Here is a 19632-nt window from a genome sequence, read left to right on the forward strand (position 1 = left end):
GAGAGGACTGCACAGATAGCAGTGCAGAGAAATGCCTTTCTGACACTTAATATTCCTGTGTCTGGTTCTTTAAATAAAATCTTCTCTCATGAACTTATATTCTGATCTTTAATGTGATTAATCAAATTATATCCATGTGTGTGGGTGATAAAAAGATGACCAAAGCCTTTTCAAATAAAAAGGTTAACTGAGTTTTAGTAGTTAATTGCTATAGAGTTAAAAAGGCTAAATTATTCTGATGATTCTAGCCTGTAAAATAATCCAAGGAAAAGACTAAAGAAATGTGACTTATGCCAAAAATTTCTGAAAAATAACAAAAACTTATAGAGGCTAAAAGCTACTGTTTGTCCCTTTTGAATGTTTGCTTAGACACATTATGTTGAGGCATATATAGATGGAAGTATGGAAAAAATAGTGCATTGTTTATCAAGAATAGGATCAGTTCTATAATGACATCTTCTGTTTGTGCCACTGTTGCTTGTTGTAAGATAGACAAAAAAAGAAGTTTTGTTTAACGTTACATTTTGTCATAGAAGTTTTTGCAAAGTCTTTTATGTTTGCTGTCTCTTTGCAAGAGCAATTCTCTGGTAAATGTTAAGTAGCTAATGAATGATAAATGATCTCATCACAAGTCTTTGTAAAACTTCTATTCAGAGATTCGGTGGTGGATGCTAGAATTTAGAAGAGGGGGATTTTGCCAACTGAAATATTGTTCATTAAATTCTTTTACTTTTGTAAAAATGGAAATGTTCACAGATGAGTAGATTTTACTGAAGAACTATATTCAGTTCAGGGAGCACTGCTGAGGAGCCTACCCCAAATTTGAAATAATTGTTGAGCCATAACTGTCATTTGCTGCCCGCATCTCCAGGTTATCTTTTTAGAAAAAAAAGTTCTTGTGGTATTCCAGTCATGCTGGTTAATTAGGAATAGATGAAGAGACTAGGTAGAGGCAATACTAGGTAGAGGCAATGTATATGTTCAGTTGTTTTTACAAATAGTTGTAAAGCATGGAAAGCATTCCTTCATTTTTGGCAACACACGGTTAAGAGCTGTATTTATGATTTATGCTAATTTAATTGCCAGGTGAAAGTTGTGCTTATTCAGCATTTTAATTAGCCATCAAGGACTAATGAGAAAAGTATTTAACGTCTCAACAAAAAAACAGCACAATGCACTGTCTTGACAGCTTAATTGTAAATAAAATAATAGCTGCAAATATGATCAATGCAAGGTGCATGCATTCAAGGTATTACCAAGAATGCTTGGTTTAAGACTTGCAGACCCCAGTGGTTTGCAGTTCCACATCACCCTGTTCTGGCTGTGGGATAAAGGCTGTAGTAAGCCAGGTACTCTGCATCACTGAGATGAGTCAGCTCTCTTGAGCTACCTTGTTTCCACTACAGGGGAAGAGCATGCTAAAACTTGTCTTTACCTGTGTATTGACATCATTATTTAAGTATAGTACACGTAGAGCTATTTAAAAATACTGTTGAATTTTGAAAGTACTGAAACCTTTCATCTTAATTCAAGTATTTAATTCCTGTGCATCTGATACGTCACTAATTACTCCCTTTCTTGCCCATTGACAATCTTGTAGCTTGATGTGGACGCTCTTCCTTCACACTTCTCAAGCCTAGTCTGTTATTACTTCACACAAATGTTAAGTGTTTTTAAAACACACAAAGCTTAGTTTGCAACTCTCTAAACCATTTGATGATAAGCAACGTCATTTGTGTTACAGCAAAAAAAAAAAATGTTTACAGAATAATATTTTTAATGCTCATTTTATGCATAAGTCAGTGGGACCCAATAAGGTGCAATCCCAGAGTCCTGAGGGGAATTGATGTAGTGGACAAGCCACTTTCCATGATACTTGAGAAGTCATGGCGTGGCAGTCAGGTGAGGTTCCAGATGACTGGGAAAGGGGAAACATTGTACCCATCTTTCAGAAGTGTAGAAAGGAGGATCTGGGAACTCCAACCTGTCAGCCTCATGTCTGTGTCTGGGAGGATCGTGGAGCAGATCCTCCTAGGAGCTACGCTGAGGTACAGGGATGACAGGGAGATGATTTGGGACAGCCAGCACAGTTTCACCAAGGGTGAGTCTTGCCTGGCCAACCCAGTGGCCTTCTGTGAAGGAGTGACCGCATCAGTGAGCAAGGGAAGAGCCACAGATGTCATTTGTGTGGATGTCTGTAAAGGTTTTGACATGGTCCCCTATAACCTTCTTGTGTTTAAATTGGAAAGACATGGATTCTGTGAGTGGAGTTCAGTGGATAAGAAATTGGTTGGGTGGTCACACCCGTTGGATGTGGTCCATGGCTCAGAGTCCCAATGGCCATCAGTGACAAAGTGGTGTCCCTTGGGCCTGTCCAGTACCTGCTGTTCCAGAGTACAGTACAGGCAGTGAGAGCCCTTTGCTCAGGAGGGCACAGAGCAGCAGTGGGTGCTGAGGCAGGTATAGGCTGAAAGAAGTCCACTCTGGGACTTAGAAAGTTATGTCTGGGGTCCTTTGCAAGCTTTAGAATTTGCTGTCTTAGTGTTGCAGAGAAAAGGGAGAGATGAGAATCATCTCCATCAGGGAGTTTGAAATTATTTCCATAACATCAGTGAAATAGGGAGGAATGACATGAGAAGTTGTGTAGGAGGCAAATTACCTACTGAGCATTAGAGTGCGTCTGACTGGCAATGTATGAAGTTTTATCTGCCTTTTTATTTTCTTAATGATGTTTTCAGACGATCTTGAACAAGTCTGCTATTATATGGAGGGCAAACGGATGTGAGGGAATTGCTCAAAAGTACATAACTGTTCAGAATCCCCAGTATTCTCCAGTGTTTGTTTTTTCCTTTTAGCAGTAGGCTAGCAACTGCAGGGATGAACAGACATTTCTGGTAGTCAGTCCATTAACCTACTTGGGTTAATCTGAATCCTAAGATTTTAGAATACTATCTTTTAGACTACTTGGATTTTTCTAAAAGAAGCTCTATAGTAAAAGTTCTGAGAGCTTGAGGCCTTGGTTCAGAAAGTGCTGTTCTGTACTGCTGCTCCCCTCAGGATGTTCTGGCTGTCCTTACAGTAGTGGAAATTACATAATTGAACTATATGTGCTGCTGCATCAGGCCAGGCACTGTAAGATAGAAATAGTAGGCCATAAGTCCTCTTTATGTACACTCAATCAAGAGTTATTTAAAAGTATTGAAAGCTTATGTCAACAAACTACTCTTACTGGGGGAAGGTTTCTGTATTTCCTGAAGCTGTGTAGCCAGTAGAAAATACAGTTTGGCCTGAAGTTAAACACAAAATTTCATCCTTGTAACTATAAGAAGACCTTACATATATTACGAAGTTGCTAATTTATTTTCAAGTACATCTGTATATGGACAGTTCTATTTAAGCTGGCTTTCCCTGCAGTTTACTTCATAACTGCAAATACTGTTACAGAAATCACCACAAGCTCAGCTAATTTAAAGTAACATTCTGCTGATAAAAATCTTTGAGATTTGAAATGTTCTAAGGCTTTGGCAGAGTAGCAGCTGTGTCTCCTCTTTGTTAAAACAGTGTGAGTATGCACTTTTTTTTCCTTCAGATTATTTATTCTACCAAAGTGGTGTGACTCTGCACCTTTGCATGGCTGAGATGTTTTGTGCATTATAGCAGTTTCTCTGTAGTATTGCTGAATTAATGGCCCATACAAGGAATGTGTTGAACACTTGTTAAGCATGAAGTTGCTGTAAGTGATAAATTGCTTGGCAGTAGTTTGGTTGGCTTTTGTAGCAACTGAAAGAATGGCTTTTTAAACCTCTTCTGCAGTTTCAAATAAACATTGAGAAGCTTCAGTGGGAAACTTTGAAGGTAGCTCTGTTGTACAGCACCCATTTCTGAATTTCAAGCCCATTTCCAGAAATTCACCATATGGAGCAGAGGTGCCACTATTGCAGAGCGTGTCAGTGTCTGCTTGGAAGCAAGTTGTCACTGCTACCTGGTGGCAGGTGTCCACCCCCTTCTGTGTGACTTGGCACTGGCTGGCCCAGCAGGATTTGTGATGGATGTGGGATGTGTGCAGTTATGAGGGCACACTGCCTCTGTGTAGTCAAAGTAAAGGGTATCCTAAAATTGATCAGTAACTACCCTTGGTTATTTGTGCTTATAATCTAATCATGCTTTGGTAAATTTTGTCAGTGTGGATGAACTACCAAATAATGTTTATAAAGCTTTTCCATACTGACCAAAGAAGTGAAAGAAACCATGTCATGTTAGTTTCTCTTGTTCTGGAAGATTCTGCATATTCTTCACAAGTATGTCTGCTGAAGTTTTTAGTGTGTATTTGTTTTGGCTAAAAACTACCTGGACTGGGTGACAACAGAGCACACATTTGGGAGACCAAAGGGTAAATGATGATCATGATCAGAAAGAATGATGTAGTTAAGCAGTGCTTATAACTGCATATTATGTTTTCCAAAAGCAAGCAGGAGAGGCCTTGCTCAGGTGTGCAGAGTAGGTGTTTGAAGTTGTAAGAAAGCTTTGAACAACCCATGCATACTTGTATTGCATAGATGCAGTGACAAGGTGAATATTACTGGGATAAGTTTCCCCTCCTTCATCTTTCCCCTCTTCCTTCCTCCCTCTTCTCTTTCTCCTCCTTCCTCCCTCTCCTCTTCCTTCCCCTGCTCCTTCATTCCTCTTCTTTTCTCCTTCATCCTTCTCCTCCTTGAGACCATTGTGTTGGATGATGTTCCACAGTGTCTCTGGTTTGCTCATCTGAGTTTGTGTGTGTACAGTAGTGTGGCAGACAGGATTTGTTACTCTGGTTTGGCCTGATAACTTCATGAAACTGGAATGATAGAATGAAGCCTGTCAGGTGAGTGCATGAGATGTTGGTGCAGCTTGTGGCTGCCTGGCATCTGTGTTTTGTTTTCCTGTTTGAATCTCTGTACTGAAATTACACTATCAGCCAGGTATCAGTCCAAGTCAATGAATGTGAACATTCTGTTTGGTTACAACAGAGGGCAGAATATATTTTGCATGTTACGTAAAAAGTCAATTCCCACATTTTATTAACTCTGGAACATTTTTTTTTACCTTCTCACAGGTCTGTCTTTGACATTAGTTTCAAGTTTCAGCACTGCAGTATATGCCTACTGGAAAAAATCAAAAAATGAAAACGGATGGGCTTTTTTATTAGTTGGGAGAGTAGTGGCAAAGAGGCTTAAAATCTGAAGTTGATGAGACAGATTAACTTGCAAATTGCAAATACATTCATGAAAAAACGAAGATTACTTTCTTTTTTTCTATGAAGTCTTGTTGTTGGTATTAATGTAAGAGTCTGATCTTTAGCAAGCAGTTGGTTCCTTTCAGAACTGTTGTTTGCTGTATCTTTATGCTATCTCAGCTTGTCTCTCTAAATGTCATCATGACCAATTTTCCACCTCTACTTGTTCCTGTTTGTAGCATTTACTGCTACTACCCAATGTTCTGAAATTACTTGTGATAGTAAAATTACCAGCAATTGAAACACTATAACACAGGAAATGAAAGCTATGAGGAGTCGTCAGAGACTATTTTTAACTATTTGAAACTTCAGGAATTCCTTTGAAATTTAAAACCCATGTTTATTTTGTTTCTCTTGTTGCTAGCATAATTTTTCTTACTTATTTTACCACAGAAGGGAAATATGAGGTAGGGATAGTCAGCACACAGGAAAAGAAAGAACCTGTGTGCAAAATTCAGGTCCGTGGAGGAGCAAGAATTCTTGTGCTGAAGCTAAGTTTAAGATTTAAATGCTGCAGAAGAAACTGACTTGAGTTCATGTCAATATTTTTTTTTTTCACTTCAGGTGCGAGAAGATGTGTTAAACTCCTTGAATAACAACTTTCTACAAACACTAAACCAAGCGTGGAATGATCATCAAACAGCAATGGTGATGATTAGAGACATCCTGATGTACATGGTTGGTATTCTGCTATTTCACACTTTTAACAGTGTAGTAAATTGTCTTCTTACTGTGCTTACCAGTCTTCTTTCAAAGACTACTCTCTGTCCCTTGTTTTCAATTTTCTGTGTGCACACAAGACTGCTGCAGGTGTTTGACAAATTGTAATTGGATTCATGTTTTAGGTTATCTCATTATCACCTGAAAAATTGATCTAAAAAATATTTGATCTTTGGAGTTCTTAAAAAATAAGCTAGTCAGACCCATTCTGGCAGATTTCAGATGTTGATTCAGGTAATGGTGTTTTCTTACTGTGGAAAGCAATATGGTGTAAAACCTCCTGAAACTTCCAGTGTGGTTGTTCTTTAAGCTTTAGGATTCAAAGAGGATAACTTTGCTTGGGTACAATGTGTGTGTCCTTGAACGTTAGATTGTAGTTGGATCCTTTGCTGTTCATGAAGAACTTGTGTAGAAGATTAAGCAGTGTACATAGAATGTGGTTTTTGGGTGCATGCTTGCCATTTCTCACCTATAGCCAACAGAAAAGACTTCTTATTTTTTTATTTTTTTTTTAAGAGAGGGCCTAACATTTTTGTGTCTGGATTGTGTTATGCTTTAGGTAGTTGGCAAGTACTAAAATTCCCATAATATTGGGGATGTTTTAGGATGCAAGAGAGTATTTTTGCTTAGCTTCTAGACAAAGGTTTTGACTTCAAAAGGAAGCGTTGAGACGCCCTGTTTTTTGTGTAAATTTTTTTTTCCCTCCAAAGTATCCTACATATAATAATTGATGCAGTACTTGACAGTGAAGGACAGAAAATAATGGACTTTTCTGGTCCAAAAAGCAGATGAACTGGAATTGTACTCTATCTGCTAAACAGGAGTTAAGATCTTGTCTTGTAGCTGTTAAAGATCTCATGCTGTGACATTGACCGTGTTTGTATTAGCTGTGAAGTCCTCTTTGGTCAATAAGCTACTACAAGTTAAAAGAATTTGAATTGCAGAATCACAAACAATTCTTTTTAACTGGTTTACTGGCCTTCATGTTGGAGGAGTTGGTTTATTTCACTAGGGAAAAGACCACATATCAAAAAATAGAGTGCTGGATAACATGCCATCAGTGACACTGAATGATTTGTGTGCCAAAAGGAAGATGGACAGATTGTTTAGAAGATGTACTGTCCTTGCTGTGAGAGATCCTGGACTCCCTAATCTGTTTGTGAAGGACAAATACAAATCAATTGCTGTTAGCTGCATCTAGGCATATTCAAGAATATTTAATGATTAGATTAATCTACCAAAGGTAGTGGTGAATTTTCAGAAAGGTTGGAAGATGGAATCCAGAGTTTTCTAGGGGAGCAGCTGTTGTGTTTCAGCCCAATATTATATATTATTTCAGCACAGGAGGTGCTGGATGGTCCAAAGTAATGGATAATGCAGTGTTATCTGCTGCTCTAAAAATCAATAAATTCTGATCTTTCAAACAGTGGCAGAGAAAACTGGCTTATAAGCTTTCCTTGTTTTAGTGGCTTGACTGGTATATTAAAGGCCAAAACCTTTTCTCTTCGAGGAAGGGTTGCCTGCTTCAGTAACCACTCCTGGGGGAGCAGGAGAGCTGTTTCCTGAGTATTATTTGCAGTCAGAAGAGCAATGCCTTGACTTTGTTTTGAAGCCTGAGAGTGCTGTTCAAACATCCAGCCAGCCTTTTCTTTTCCACCAAGGTTCCAGGAGAAGGAAAGCTGCAGCATTCCTTGAAGTGTAAATTGACCTTCATTGCCTGTCTTTTAGATTGAGAACAGAAGAATAAATAAGCTTGAATCCTCTGGACTACGTAGCTTTCTGTGTGCTGTTTGACAGTTCCTAATTATTTCAAGTGAGTGTTCAGTTGAGCCCTCTGCTTGACTAATTACATGACTCCCACAGATTTTTTTTCCCTTGTACCACAGAAACAGAAAAAAAAAATCCACAATAAAATATATTATAGCATAATAATCTTTAAAAAAATCTTTCAAAATGCTTATATAAACTTAGGGGCTAATGTTTGTTTGTTTGTTGTTAAACCTCTGTAATGTAATATGGAGTTTATAACTATAATTTTAATTTTTATTAGGTAGAACTATCTAGTGTGAAGGTCTGATACAATGGGCAGTCTCCTTTGACTTGGAGGGACATAAGACAAATTGTCAATAATACATATTTTGATTACAAATTAAAGAATAATCAGCGATTTAAAACAGGACTACTTTGAAAGATTTGCAGTTTCTCCTTTGTCACTGGGATGTCCTCTTGAGTCAGATGTAATTTTCTTCATTCACAAAAGACTTTAAGAGTAAAAAACTTCCCACTCTTGAACGTGTGTTCATTCAAAAAGTTTGGGAAAGCTGCCAGTGCCACAGAATTATAAAGCACCTGTGAAAGATCAGACCTGACTGCTTTTCAAAGAAACAATTTTGAAGAATTTTGTAAAATAAAAGAATGATTTGTCCTTACTTTCTGATGTTGAGTCTGACTGACACATAGGTTTATAATGATATGCTTTTTCAGAAATAATTTATACACTTCTATTCAAGCAAATCTAATACAAGACATTAAAAATATTTTATCTAAAAAAAGCACCAAACACTATAACCTGCGTCAGCAGGCATTGTAAATTAATATGCTTGTGTTCTAGCAGAAGTATCTGCAATTATCTTGTGTTTGTAAGTAAAGCATGACCCAATCCTTCTCTTGTTTTGTAGGCCATCTCGATTACACATCAGTTTCAGGAAATGTACCTATTGCCCAACAGGCCACACTGTGACATCAGTGAAAGTAAAACATTTAATACCCTCTTGAATTCTGGTCTTACTCTCTTGAATTCCTGCTTCAGCCTAGTGATTTTACATCTTGAACATCTTAAACTAAATTGTATCTGTTTTAATGCCACATTTTTTTTCCAACTTTGTTTCACCCATTAGCTGCCATATGATTTGAGTCAAAACAAACACCTTTCCAACCCACCTTAATTTCTTTCCTCTGTTTAATTTTTTCTGTTTTTAAAATAAAAATCATTACAAATAAATCTTTTTTAGGAAGGCATGTGTTTTGTACAGTGGGGTTTGTGCATTATGGTGCTTAATGACTAGAACACTTGCTCTTTGAGATTATGGCAGGATTTCATTGTTCATGCAGAACATCCTCCACAAAACACTCTCAAGTTTGCCTTATAGTTATGTTTTTAAAAATGTGTATTGCCTTGTCTCTTGTGATTGCTCTCTAGTAGAAGTCGGTTACTTTCATTTCTGTTGCAGGTGTAGTATGAGGTTTTTGCAATCTTTTGCACTTACTGTGCAAGGTTTGTCTTGATTATTTTGAGACATTCCAGGTTCCCTGACTGAATTTCAAGTTTATGTAGTTCCACTGGATTATGTTTGATATCACACAAGTTCTCTTCCTTTTTACCTGTTTAGGCTGCAGTAATTGGTGCCAGAGTTGATATAATACACTGTAAATTGTGGCACTGTCTGTGACAAGCAGTGAGGTGCTGAAGCAGTCGAGTCATGTGCTAAGCAGCATCTTTGCTGAGTCTAGTCAGGTACTAAGGCAGGATGAAGTATTGAAGTTCATTTGGCATATCTGAAATTCAGCCTCACAGTGGCAGTGCAGGTAAACATACCTACAGTGGGCTTTATTTAGCTGCTGTATGGAATGGGAGCAGTGGAGCTGGAGTTGTTTGGGCTTTTCTCCAGGCAGTGTGGATGTGTGTATTCTTAGAATGTCAAATGGAAACTGGGTTCAACTGGATTCTGTGGTGTCTCTATTACTTGTGCTTGCTAAGTTTAAAGCAATTTCAGGTATGCAAGTGCAGCAGTCACACCCCTGGCTGCCTTACAGGCTGATGGGTAGTGCCACTTACACACTGTCAGAAGTGAACAATTGCTCCTGCAAATACAGCTGTGGATTTTCCAGAAGGCAGAGCATTCCCTTCTCATCTGTGCTGTGCACAAAGCTGGTGTCTTTTTTTAGGCCCGCACTGACAGGTTGGATATGTGAGTTTTGACAAATGACTCTCATTGTCCATGGCTTACACACAAGGTAATAGAGAGAAGTGTTGTTTTTATTTCCAGAGCTGGCATCAAAGACACTTACTGTATACACAAGGGTGTCTGAAGGCTGCTGCATCATCCAGGTAGTGCATCCATGCAGAAATGGCTAAAATGTGGCTACTGGTACCTTACAGTAGGTGACTTCAGTTCAGAATTATTCTGGAGTGTCAGCAGGATTGTAATTCATCAGTAATAGCTGTCTGAAACTCCATCCTTGTCTTGTGAAAGTTACTCCTACCTTTAAGCACCCACTGCTTCTCCCCACGGGAAGTGATTTCTGTTCAGTAGTGTGTAGCCTTGTCAGTCAAACCTGTTCCCAAACAGGTGATTTGCTTTTTTAGATGGGGAGAGCTTCCAGCAAATGCGATCTGTTACCAAGGGTGAGCAAATCAGCAGGATCAGAAATGTTAATGTTGCTGCTCTGGTTTGGGTATTGTTGAGAGGTCTGGCTTACTACAGAGGCTGCTGATAAACTGAGAGGAGTTACTCTTTCACAATGGCAGTGTTCAGCACTGCCACAACAGAAGCTATGCAGTGAGTCATGGCCATGGCTTTAATCCTTTTAGATACCCTGCTGCCTGTGCTTCAGAGCCCTGAATATGTTTTGAAATAATAATTATATTCTTTTCTCTTCAAGTTATAGAATTAGACACTACAATTTAATTTGCTCTTTCATCTCTTTGAAAATGTATTTTAGGCTTGTTTTACCTGAGAATCACATTTACTTCTTTTCTTGATGTCAGTGTGTAAATAAGGAAGTGAAATAAACAATCCTGTTCCTAAAAACAGAAAAGCATAAGTAACCTATTCCAAAGACTTAGCCCACCACACATCTCTGAACTGACTTCATGAGAGCAATTAGTAAATGTTGTGGTTTGAGACATCTGAGCTTGCTTCAGAAGCTAGAGAGGAGGCATATCTGACATGTTCCCACCTTGTTTTATCATTTAATTTAAGGGCTGCCTTCTGAAGACAGAGAGTGGGAAATCACACATTAATTGCTGAACCCAGTGTTTTGCTTTCCTTTGGTCACCAAGTGGCAATCTGGCATATAATTAGCCTAGGAATAATTTTTCCATGTGAATGCAGGCGCTAAATGCTGGGCTGTCTGTTCCTTCTTCTTTTTTTTTTTTTTTTTTTTGAAATTGTGGAATTTATGTAAACTTGCAATTTTGGAATATTTTTTCCATAGTCTTAATTCCATAAGCATAACATTTGTTGTTTTAATGGTTTTTCCATTAAAGAGTAGCTTTACTCTTTAATTCTGTGTGTGATAAAGCACTTAATAAGATAGTGGTGGAACCAGTGGAGAAGCTAATCTTTATACTCAATTTCATAAATTAACTATCATCCTTTATAGAATTTGATTGTTTTTCAGGATTATTGTTTTGTTATAGCTATATACATTCTTACAAAACCTCATCCTAGTCAGATTTGTGTGTGGGTACACCTAGCTTTTTCTAATGTCATTGTCCTGATGCTTAAATGGTAGCAAAGCAGTATTTTTAGTAATTGCCCAAAGTATTATATTAGAGGAATGGATTATGCCCTGACAGAAATTAACAAAAATACTGATTGCTCATCTCAGGAAGGGGTTGTAAAAACTCAGTTTTTCTATTCTTAATACTGTTTTAAGTGGTCTGACTCAGTAGTGGTTGTTAATCAAATACATGCATTTTCTGTCTGCTAGTGACTTCATTAATAGATTCCTTTTTTCAGAGTTAAGTTGGGAGGGAGGAATAGGAAAGAAGAGAGATTTTTTTGGGGCATTTCTTTGGGTAGCAGTAAGAGACTCGGGGTCTGCTTAGCACTCTCAGTCAAATCTGTATGATGGATTTTGGGCTATGCAGTCTTAAAAACGCTGATCTGAGGATCAGTGTTGGTTTTTAAATGTAGGTGCATAAAAAATAGGTAGTTGAGGAGCTTGATCCTTCCCATGGACAAAGATTATTTTGGGAGGTAGAATTTAAACATACATGGAAATGTAAAAAATATTTTCTTCTCTCCCTCTTCTTTTTTGGGGGAGCAGGTGGTGTATGGGTGAGGTTATAATGAAACATAACAAAATTTTGAAGTATGTTTCAAGTGGAATGAAAGTGAATTTGGGGAGGCTGGAGGGAGGGATGTCTATAGAAGTCTTATGTACAATTTTGCAGTACTAATCCATAAAGATTTTGATTGTAACTCTTCTTGTTTTGGCTCTATATTTGCTACTCTTTACCTAATGATGCTATTTCAGGAAATTTCACTGAATGTTGAATATCTTTTGCCTAAAAGGAGTGGTAGGAAGATACATGGAGGGGAGGGGGAAGTTAAATAATTTTTCTTCAAGATCAGAAAGAGATGGAAGGTTTGAGTAGGTAAATAAAACCTCTTGCAAATAGTGCTATGCATTTAGTCAGTGCTTGGAGACTCCTCTGCACCCAGACTAAAAAGTGGGAATGCTATAGATCTGCTATGGCATGCTTTAGTCACAAATGCTGTGTTTATACTCCTAAGCAAAATAGAAATCCAAGTGTAAATGAAGTTTTGGAAGACGGGACTGATTATGAATTTTGAAGGGTATACATAATTTCTTTCTGTTAAGTGAAAAAATATATTTGGTCATATTTCCACTGTAGAGAAGGGGTTGATCTCTTGTATTTTTGAATAGCATTGATGCAGTGAATTCACAGTTTCATTGCTGTTCATGCCCTTGCTGTAGGACCGAGTGTATGTGCAGCAGAACAACGTGGAGAATGTCTACAACTTGGGCCTGATCATTTTTCGAGATCAGGTCGTACGTTATGGCTGCATCAGGGATCACCTGAGGCAAACTCTGCTGGATATGATTGCAAGAGAGAGGAAAGGAGAAGTTGTAGACAGGTAAGGTGTTTGTAAGTGGAGTCTTTTGTTGCAAATAATAGCTGTCCGTTTTTAAAGAGTGACTCAAGAACATAGACAAATAATTCGTTATTTAAGATCACATTTGTGGCTAAAATTTTTTTGTATTCTCGAGTAACATATTTCTTTGTGTATTATATTTTAGCAATGGCAAGCAGGGAAGCTTGTTAATATAATTTTCAATATTTACCTTGCTACTCTGCCTGCATTTCTGTGACTAAGACTGCCCAACATGCAATTCAGGAAAAGAAAAGACTCCCCAGCTACAGCTGTGTATTGTCCCCTACTGCCAGAAAGTGGAATCTTTTTCTAGATGCAGTTCTTTTGTTTTCATTAACTTGCTGATATATTTGAATTTTGGTGGCATTTATTTTGTGTTCAGCTGGGGTTTTTAATTTCTTTAGATTTTTGTGTGGTTGGTTTTTTTTTAACAGCCAGCCATCCAAAAACCTCAAACTTTGCATAGCAACTTCCACATGTGCAGTTGTTTTGAAGTTGAAGTTGCTCAGTTCTGACCTATGTGTGCAGTTTTCTTTGAAGTACTATTTAGGGTTAATTTCTTATATATTAATATATATTCTTCATAATTTTATGACTTAGTAGAACTTGAGCTGTCCCTGTCATTGCATTTAAAATATTTAGTCAACATTGTCAGCTCTTTAGTTTTGAACAAAACCAAACAGCCTTGCTCTTGTAGTGTTCTTGAAAATGTCATGTCCTGAGCAGATTAGAATGGACTTTTTATTACTACATTTTATTAAAGTTAATATTGTCTTATGAGCTGTTATTCTGCTGTGTACTCTGTCTTACAACCACGTAGATTTCTCAAGTTGTTAACAACTTACTTTTTGGCAGAGGCGCAATAAGAAATGCTTGCCAGATGTTAATGATTCTAGGTCTTGAAGGAAGGTCAGTCTATGAAGAAGACTTCGAGGCTCCATTTTTGGAGATGTCTGCAGAATTTTTTCAGGTACAGTAATGTTCTATTACCATATTTGGAATGCTGTTATACTCTCAGATCCCTGAACTGTCGGATTTGGTGGTACTTTACATACTTGTTGCTTTTTTGATGAGTATGTCCATCTCCATTAAATGAAATAAGAGAAATAGTTACTAACTTTTCAGGGAAAAGTAAGAAAAATTTTACAAAATTAGCATAATTTGAATGTAGTTTTGAGCTACGGGTGCCAATGACGTGTACAGTAACCATCATGCTAATCTTATGCCTCCTTTAGGTTATTTCATGTAACTTAGTCTACATCTGCTTTGCCCCCCAGTCTTTTTGAAATGCCACTAGCATGAAAGGTTCAAACTGCTTCAGGCTTGGAAACCTGTCACACTGCCTTTGAGGAAACTTTGATACCTTCATAGTTTCCACATCTGTGAGGGGTTTTTGTAATTAAATAAACCAAGTCAAGGAACTAAGCATATCCCAGTGGCTCTCCAGTTGTTGATCAACCACCAAATAATACATTCCAAATATTTTTGAGGGCGTTTCTTTTGTGAGATACTTGGAGGAGGAAAGCCAGTTAAGTGCTTGTGGAGTGTAATCATGATCATCTATTGCTGGAAATCGATAGAAATTTTAAAATAATGTTTAAAATATCTAGATAAGGTAATTTGTGAGTCTCCCATTTCTTATGCAAGATCAATTGTCATATGCTCTGAGCTCCTTACTTCTTTGAAAAGCAGAAGCATATGTTGCACAGCCATTTAAATGTCAGTGTTCTGGTTTTCATTAATGCTTATATAAAACTAAGAAAAATAATTACTTTAAGTTCTCTTACTTAGCTTTGCCTGAAAAATAAGACATCTTTTCTCCAAAGACTCTGCTGACCAATATGAATAAAACCAATTTGACATGAAATAATGTACTCAGCATTGTCACTAATGAGAACAAGGAGAACTACCATAAACTGGTATTTGGAAGGAATTTTTGATCCCTCCCTTTCCCCATCTTTGTTTTCTTTGAACCTGTGGCTAAAACTGTAGTTGGTAACGGGAAACTAAGTTGGCTTGGGTTGTTTTGCTGTGAAAAATACATTGTTTATATTGCATGTAGCCCCTTATTAACACATTTAGTATAATAGAACCTTTATTTTGTGTTAGGTGTGTGTGTGAATCTTGGATGTGTTGGACATGCTGTGTTTGATTTGAACTTACTTATAAATACTGACATGTTTCCTTTTTACCCTTTACAAAAAAGTCTAAAGCATTAATTTTTGTTAATTACAGATGGAAAGTCAGAAATTTTTAGCTGAAAACAGTGCTTCTGTATATATAAAGAAAGTAGAAGCTAGAATTAATGAAGAAATAGAGCGGGTGATGCATTGTCTGGATAAATCAACAGAAGAACCCATTGTGAAAGTTGTTGAGAGGGAGCTTATTTCCAAGCATATGAAAACTATAGTGGAAATGGAGAACTCTGGGCTAGTTCATATGCTGAAGAATGGGAAGACAGAAGGTAAGACTGCATCATTTGTGAGACACAAATGCTTCTGATACTGCTTATTGTTTTTAAGCATGGGATAAGTCAAGCTTAACATCTGTGTTTCTGTGTAATTGTGGAAACATTTAGTAACTGTTTCACAAACATCTGAGACTATTCAGTGACTATTTGGGCTCTGTTTTAAGAGCCATCTTACACTTAACTTGTTTCTGTTTTGTACCAGATACAGGTAGTTTTTTGGTAAACCAAATATCTTATAAGAAAAGTACAAATCTGCTGTAGTGGCTTTTGTCTCCAGTTGACCATGAGCCATTTTATTTTATTATTTCCATTCCTCTAATATGTATTTGTGACAATGCATTACACTTTTTTGGTCCACAGGCAGTTATTTAAAAAGTACTTGTGTGAAAGATTTAAACAGAAGCATTGCAGGACCAACTGGGGAGTGAGCATTGCTGCAGAAAGGAGTTTTCTGTTATTTTAAGGATAAGAAGCAGCTTATTGAAGTGGTTGAAACAGAAGGGCTTGGCTTGATTTGCTTTTCCCTAATAGAGGTTAATGTGGGACAAAGTGACTGAATGAAAGTTCTATTTCCATAATAACTTAAGTTTCTAAAGCAGCATAACGAAGAGAGGGATTGTAGTATCTATATTTAGAAATCAGTGCTCACTCTAAAGCCATGAGAATGGGGAGCAGCTTTGCTGCTTAGATTAATGGCCTTTGTTCATTAAAGCATTTTCACAATTACTAGGTGATAGTCAGAGCATGAAGTGAGCACATTTCCTAGCTGTAAAAAAGAATTACTCTGTTGGAAAACAAAATGATAATACTATACTTAACACTTTCTTCTTTAATATCCAGTTTAGATAATCTTCGGGCTGAGGGTGTAAGGATATTGAAGGGGGTTCATAAAATACAGGAATTGGTTTAACTTTAATAGGCCTTGGTTTGATTCAGTTAACTAGTAGAGTGGAAATGCTGCTTTTGAAGATGAGATTTTTTTTCACAAAGATACAAGGATGGATTGTTCTTTTGGAAAGCAATGTTTAGCCTAAGCCACTTCTCATTATTTTAGGTGGATGAAACCTAGTAGTGTAATGTAGTATATGAAACATAGTAGTGTAAAGGTGTATGACTGGGTTTAAGACAAATAAACTCTAAGTTTCACCAGTTTTTGCTTTTAATACAGAAACAAGCATCACATCAGTGCTGTCCTATTTGGTTTAACTTGCTTTCAAAAAAAACGTTTAATGCAATGCTTGATTTTGGGAATGATAATCTTGGAAGGTACTTTCTTAAATACTGCTGGAAAGCATAATCTTGCTGAAGGTCTAATAGGTTCACTGTCCTTAAGAATTAGCATCATCTTTTGCTGGCCTGGAGGTCAGCAATGACAGGTTCCCTGTTACAGACAACCTAGAATAATTGCATACAGTCTTTGCTTTTCATTTTGATGCTGCTGCAGTCAGCATCTTGTCAGGGTTAAAGGAAAGAGGGGAGCAGAAGAATCTGGTGCCTGAGCTGTTACAGGATGCTTTCTGTGGCTCAAGAGGCTGAACTCAACTGTCAGCTGTAGCTCTGAGATGAATGAGGTACAGAAGTGTAACACACAGAGGTGTCCAGCATAATCTCTCATTCTTGCTTGCAGACCTTGCCTGCATGTACAAGTTGTTCAGCCGTGTGCCAAATGGTCTGAAGACAATGTGTGAGTGCATGAGCTCCTACCTGAGAGAGCAAGGCAAAGCACTGGTTTCTGAAGAGGGAGAAGGAAAGAATCCAGTTGACTACATTCAGGTAGTTAAATACTTTACTTCCTCTTCTTTCCCACATTCCCCACATTAGCAGTTCACCATATAAACAATTTATGAGGTATACCTTAGTATTGATTCAAAAGGGGTTCTTATTAATAAGCTAAATTTACAAATGCTTTTTAATGTGCCTTCTCTGAATCTTCAGACATGTTTAGAACTCTTGCTGAAATTGGTTGGAAAGCACAAGTTTTTGGGTTTTTAGTATTTACTTTTAATAAACAACTTATTCAGCTTAATATCTAACTGCTGGGAGCTTCTTAAATTTCCTTAAATTCTGTGTCTCCAGCTGCTGACAAATAGCTTTAGAGTGTCCACTTTGTTTAATTTCATGTAACATTAGCTATCAGTGTTTATTGAGGCAAAAATCACATGGCAATATTTCATGGCAAGCTTAGCTGTGACTGAGAGGTGAATGTGTTTATCAGTCATAACAAATTACTCATTCCATTCTCTGTCTCCATAAGAAACAGAACAGTTCTGCATGTTAAAAAATGTGAGTGTTCTTTCTTGTTGTCTCCCACTAAGTAATGTGTACCATTAATTTATCAAGATCACAAAATATGCTTCAGAACCGTTTGTCATCTTTTCCATCGTCTCTGAGAAAATGGCTTGAAATTTGCATATAAAACCTTTAGAGTTCATTAAACCTTAAAGCTGTGTTTCTATAGCTGGAAGATGTTTTATATTTATTGTGAAAGTGTTTATTCATTAAACATTGCATTTTTTTAAGAAGTGTGGTCCAAGTCCTTGTGTGTGTTCTTCATGAGAAACATTCAATGTATGTCTGTCAATCTCTGCTGTTTTGTTTGAAGACAATAACTGTGCTACAACTGGTTACTCTTTGAAGAAGCCATTTGAGTATAAAAACGTTTTTGATTGGATTATTAATTTTCTGGCAATGCTGAAGCAAACTTCTTACTGGGCTTGCACAATAATCACCTCTTCAAGGCCTGGTAAAAGGAAGAGAGAATGCCCTTGAAAAATTATTACTTTAATGATTAAGGACTCTTACATTTGTGGTGGTGTGATTTAGGGAAAAAAAAAACAGGGGAGGGGGGATGTGTGCAAATTATGTGGAAAATAAGCGCCTGGATTACTTTGAAGTAATTTAGCTCCTGATGGGCCTAAAGAGGTATCATAAAAAATTTAACCAAGAAAGACAGATCTGAAAACTTAATTATAATGATAGTATCAAGGTTTCCTGGCACAAAGGTGGAAAGCAGAATGAGGCTGAGGAAGACTTGCCCATGTGCTTTGGCAGAGCTCAGCCCCTCAGTATGGACTCCAGCATCTCATGAAGATGTCCTGGGGCAGGGATGGACATTCAGTCTGAAAAACCTCCTGAAAGGTTTATCCACCACTTCCACTGAGGGGATGGAAGCAGAGAGGAGTATCTATGAACTGAGAAACCACCTTGCTCTTTTCATCTCAGCCACATTCATGTGAATCTGTCAAGGACAATAGCACCAAGGAGACAGACATGGAAGCTGCATTAAACCATCAAGAAAAAAACCCCATCATAGCTCAGCACTGCTTCTACAACATGACATCACCCTGAGTGTAATTAGTGAGATGCTTGCAACAGCATTGCCAGGGGATTAGATTTAAAACTTTGTATAATAGTTTGAAGGGATGTTGAAGTGCTTTTGTAATTCAAGGTACTAACAGTTTCTCCTGTTTAACACCAGGTTGTTCAGATGGTGTACTCCTGGAGAGGAGACATGAGCTAACCTTGGTAAACAGAGAGATAGTGGGATTTACTTTGAATTTAAAATTTCTAGTACGCATTAATTAGCCTGTCTAAAGATCATTCCTTTAAGTGAGATGGTGAGTTCCTAAGAAATATTACTATATATTTGAGTAATTCTTGAATGGCTTCTTTAAGTAACCGCATATGAATAATTTCTTAAGAATCTGAAGACGTAAATATCATTTAACTTGAAGAGTTTTTTGCAGGCAGTGGTTGTCCCTGACAAATGTAACACTCAAGTGAAATTCTCTCCCCCTGCCTGCCAAATGCTGTCTGTGTTAAAACCTGTGTGTATCATATATACTTAGCAAGGTGCTCAGGTGATGTTAAGATCCTTCCCCCTTCTATATTCAGTTGCTTTAACCTTGGGTGGAGATGTAAAAATGATGCTGAGAGTCCAATGGTTGAGTTCAGAGGAGGTGTTTTAGTTCAGGACCCTGATGCATGTATCTAACTTTCGTGTGCTCCCAGTGACTCCTAGTGATCAGCAAGAAACACACGACTGAATCATGCCGAACATGTCCCTGGATTAAATTAGAGAGAAACAAACACTGACAAGTTTAGACCTGTTGTTGCAATGTCTTTTCTCCTCAAACTTGTTCAGTAGCTCTAGGGATGCACTTAATGGGTGCTCAGCCTCAGCTTTCCCATATGCTGTGTTTATGATACTGACTTTGTCTATGTTGTTTGAAATAGAAAAGGCTTAATGAGTGCAACAAATA

General features: G+C 37.5%; 1 protein-coding gene across 1 annotated transcript in view; it reads left to right on the forward strand.

Annotated features, from left to right (window-relative positions):
• CUL3 (cullin 3) overlaps positions 1-19632 on the forward strand; it is a 55083-nt gene that overhangs the window by 20600 nt on the left and 14851 nt on the right. The window contains exons 3-7 of the mRNA XM_064385974.1: positions 5837-5950; positions 12722-12882; positions 13756-13870; positions 15136-15364; positions 16998-17143. Of these exons, the coding sequence (XP_064242044.1) occupies positions 5837-5950; positions 12722-12882; positions 13756-13870; positions 15136-15364; positions 16998-17143 (765 nt within the window). The remainder of the gene's footprint in view (positions 1-5836; positions 5951-12721; positions 12883-13755; positions 13871-15135; positions 15365-16997; positions 17144-19632) is intronic.

This window comes from Passer domesticus, chromosome 11, assembly GCF_036417665.1.
Source record: "Passer domesticus isolate bPasDom1 chromosome 11, bPasDom1.hap1, whole genome shotgun sequence".
NCBI classification, from domain to species: Eukaryota; Metazoa; Chordata; class Aves; order Passeriformes; family Passeridae; genus Passer; species Passer domesticus.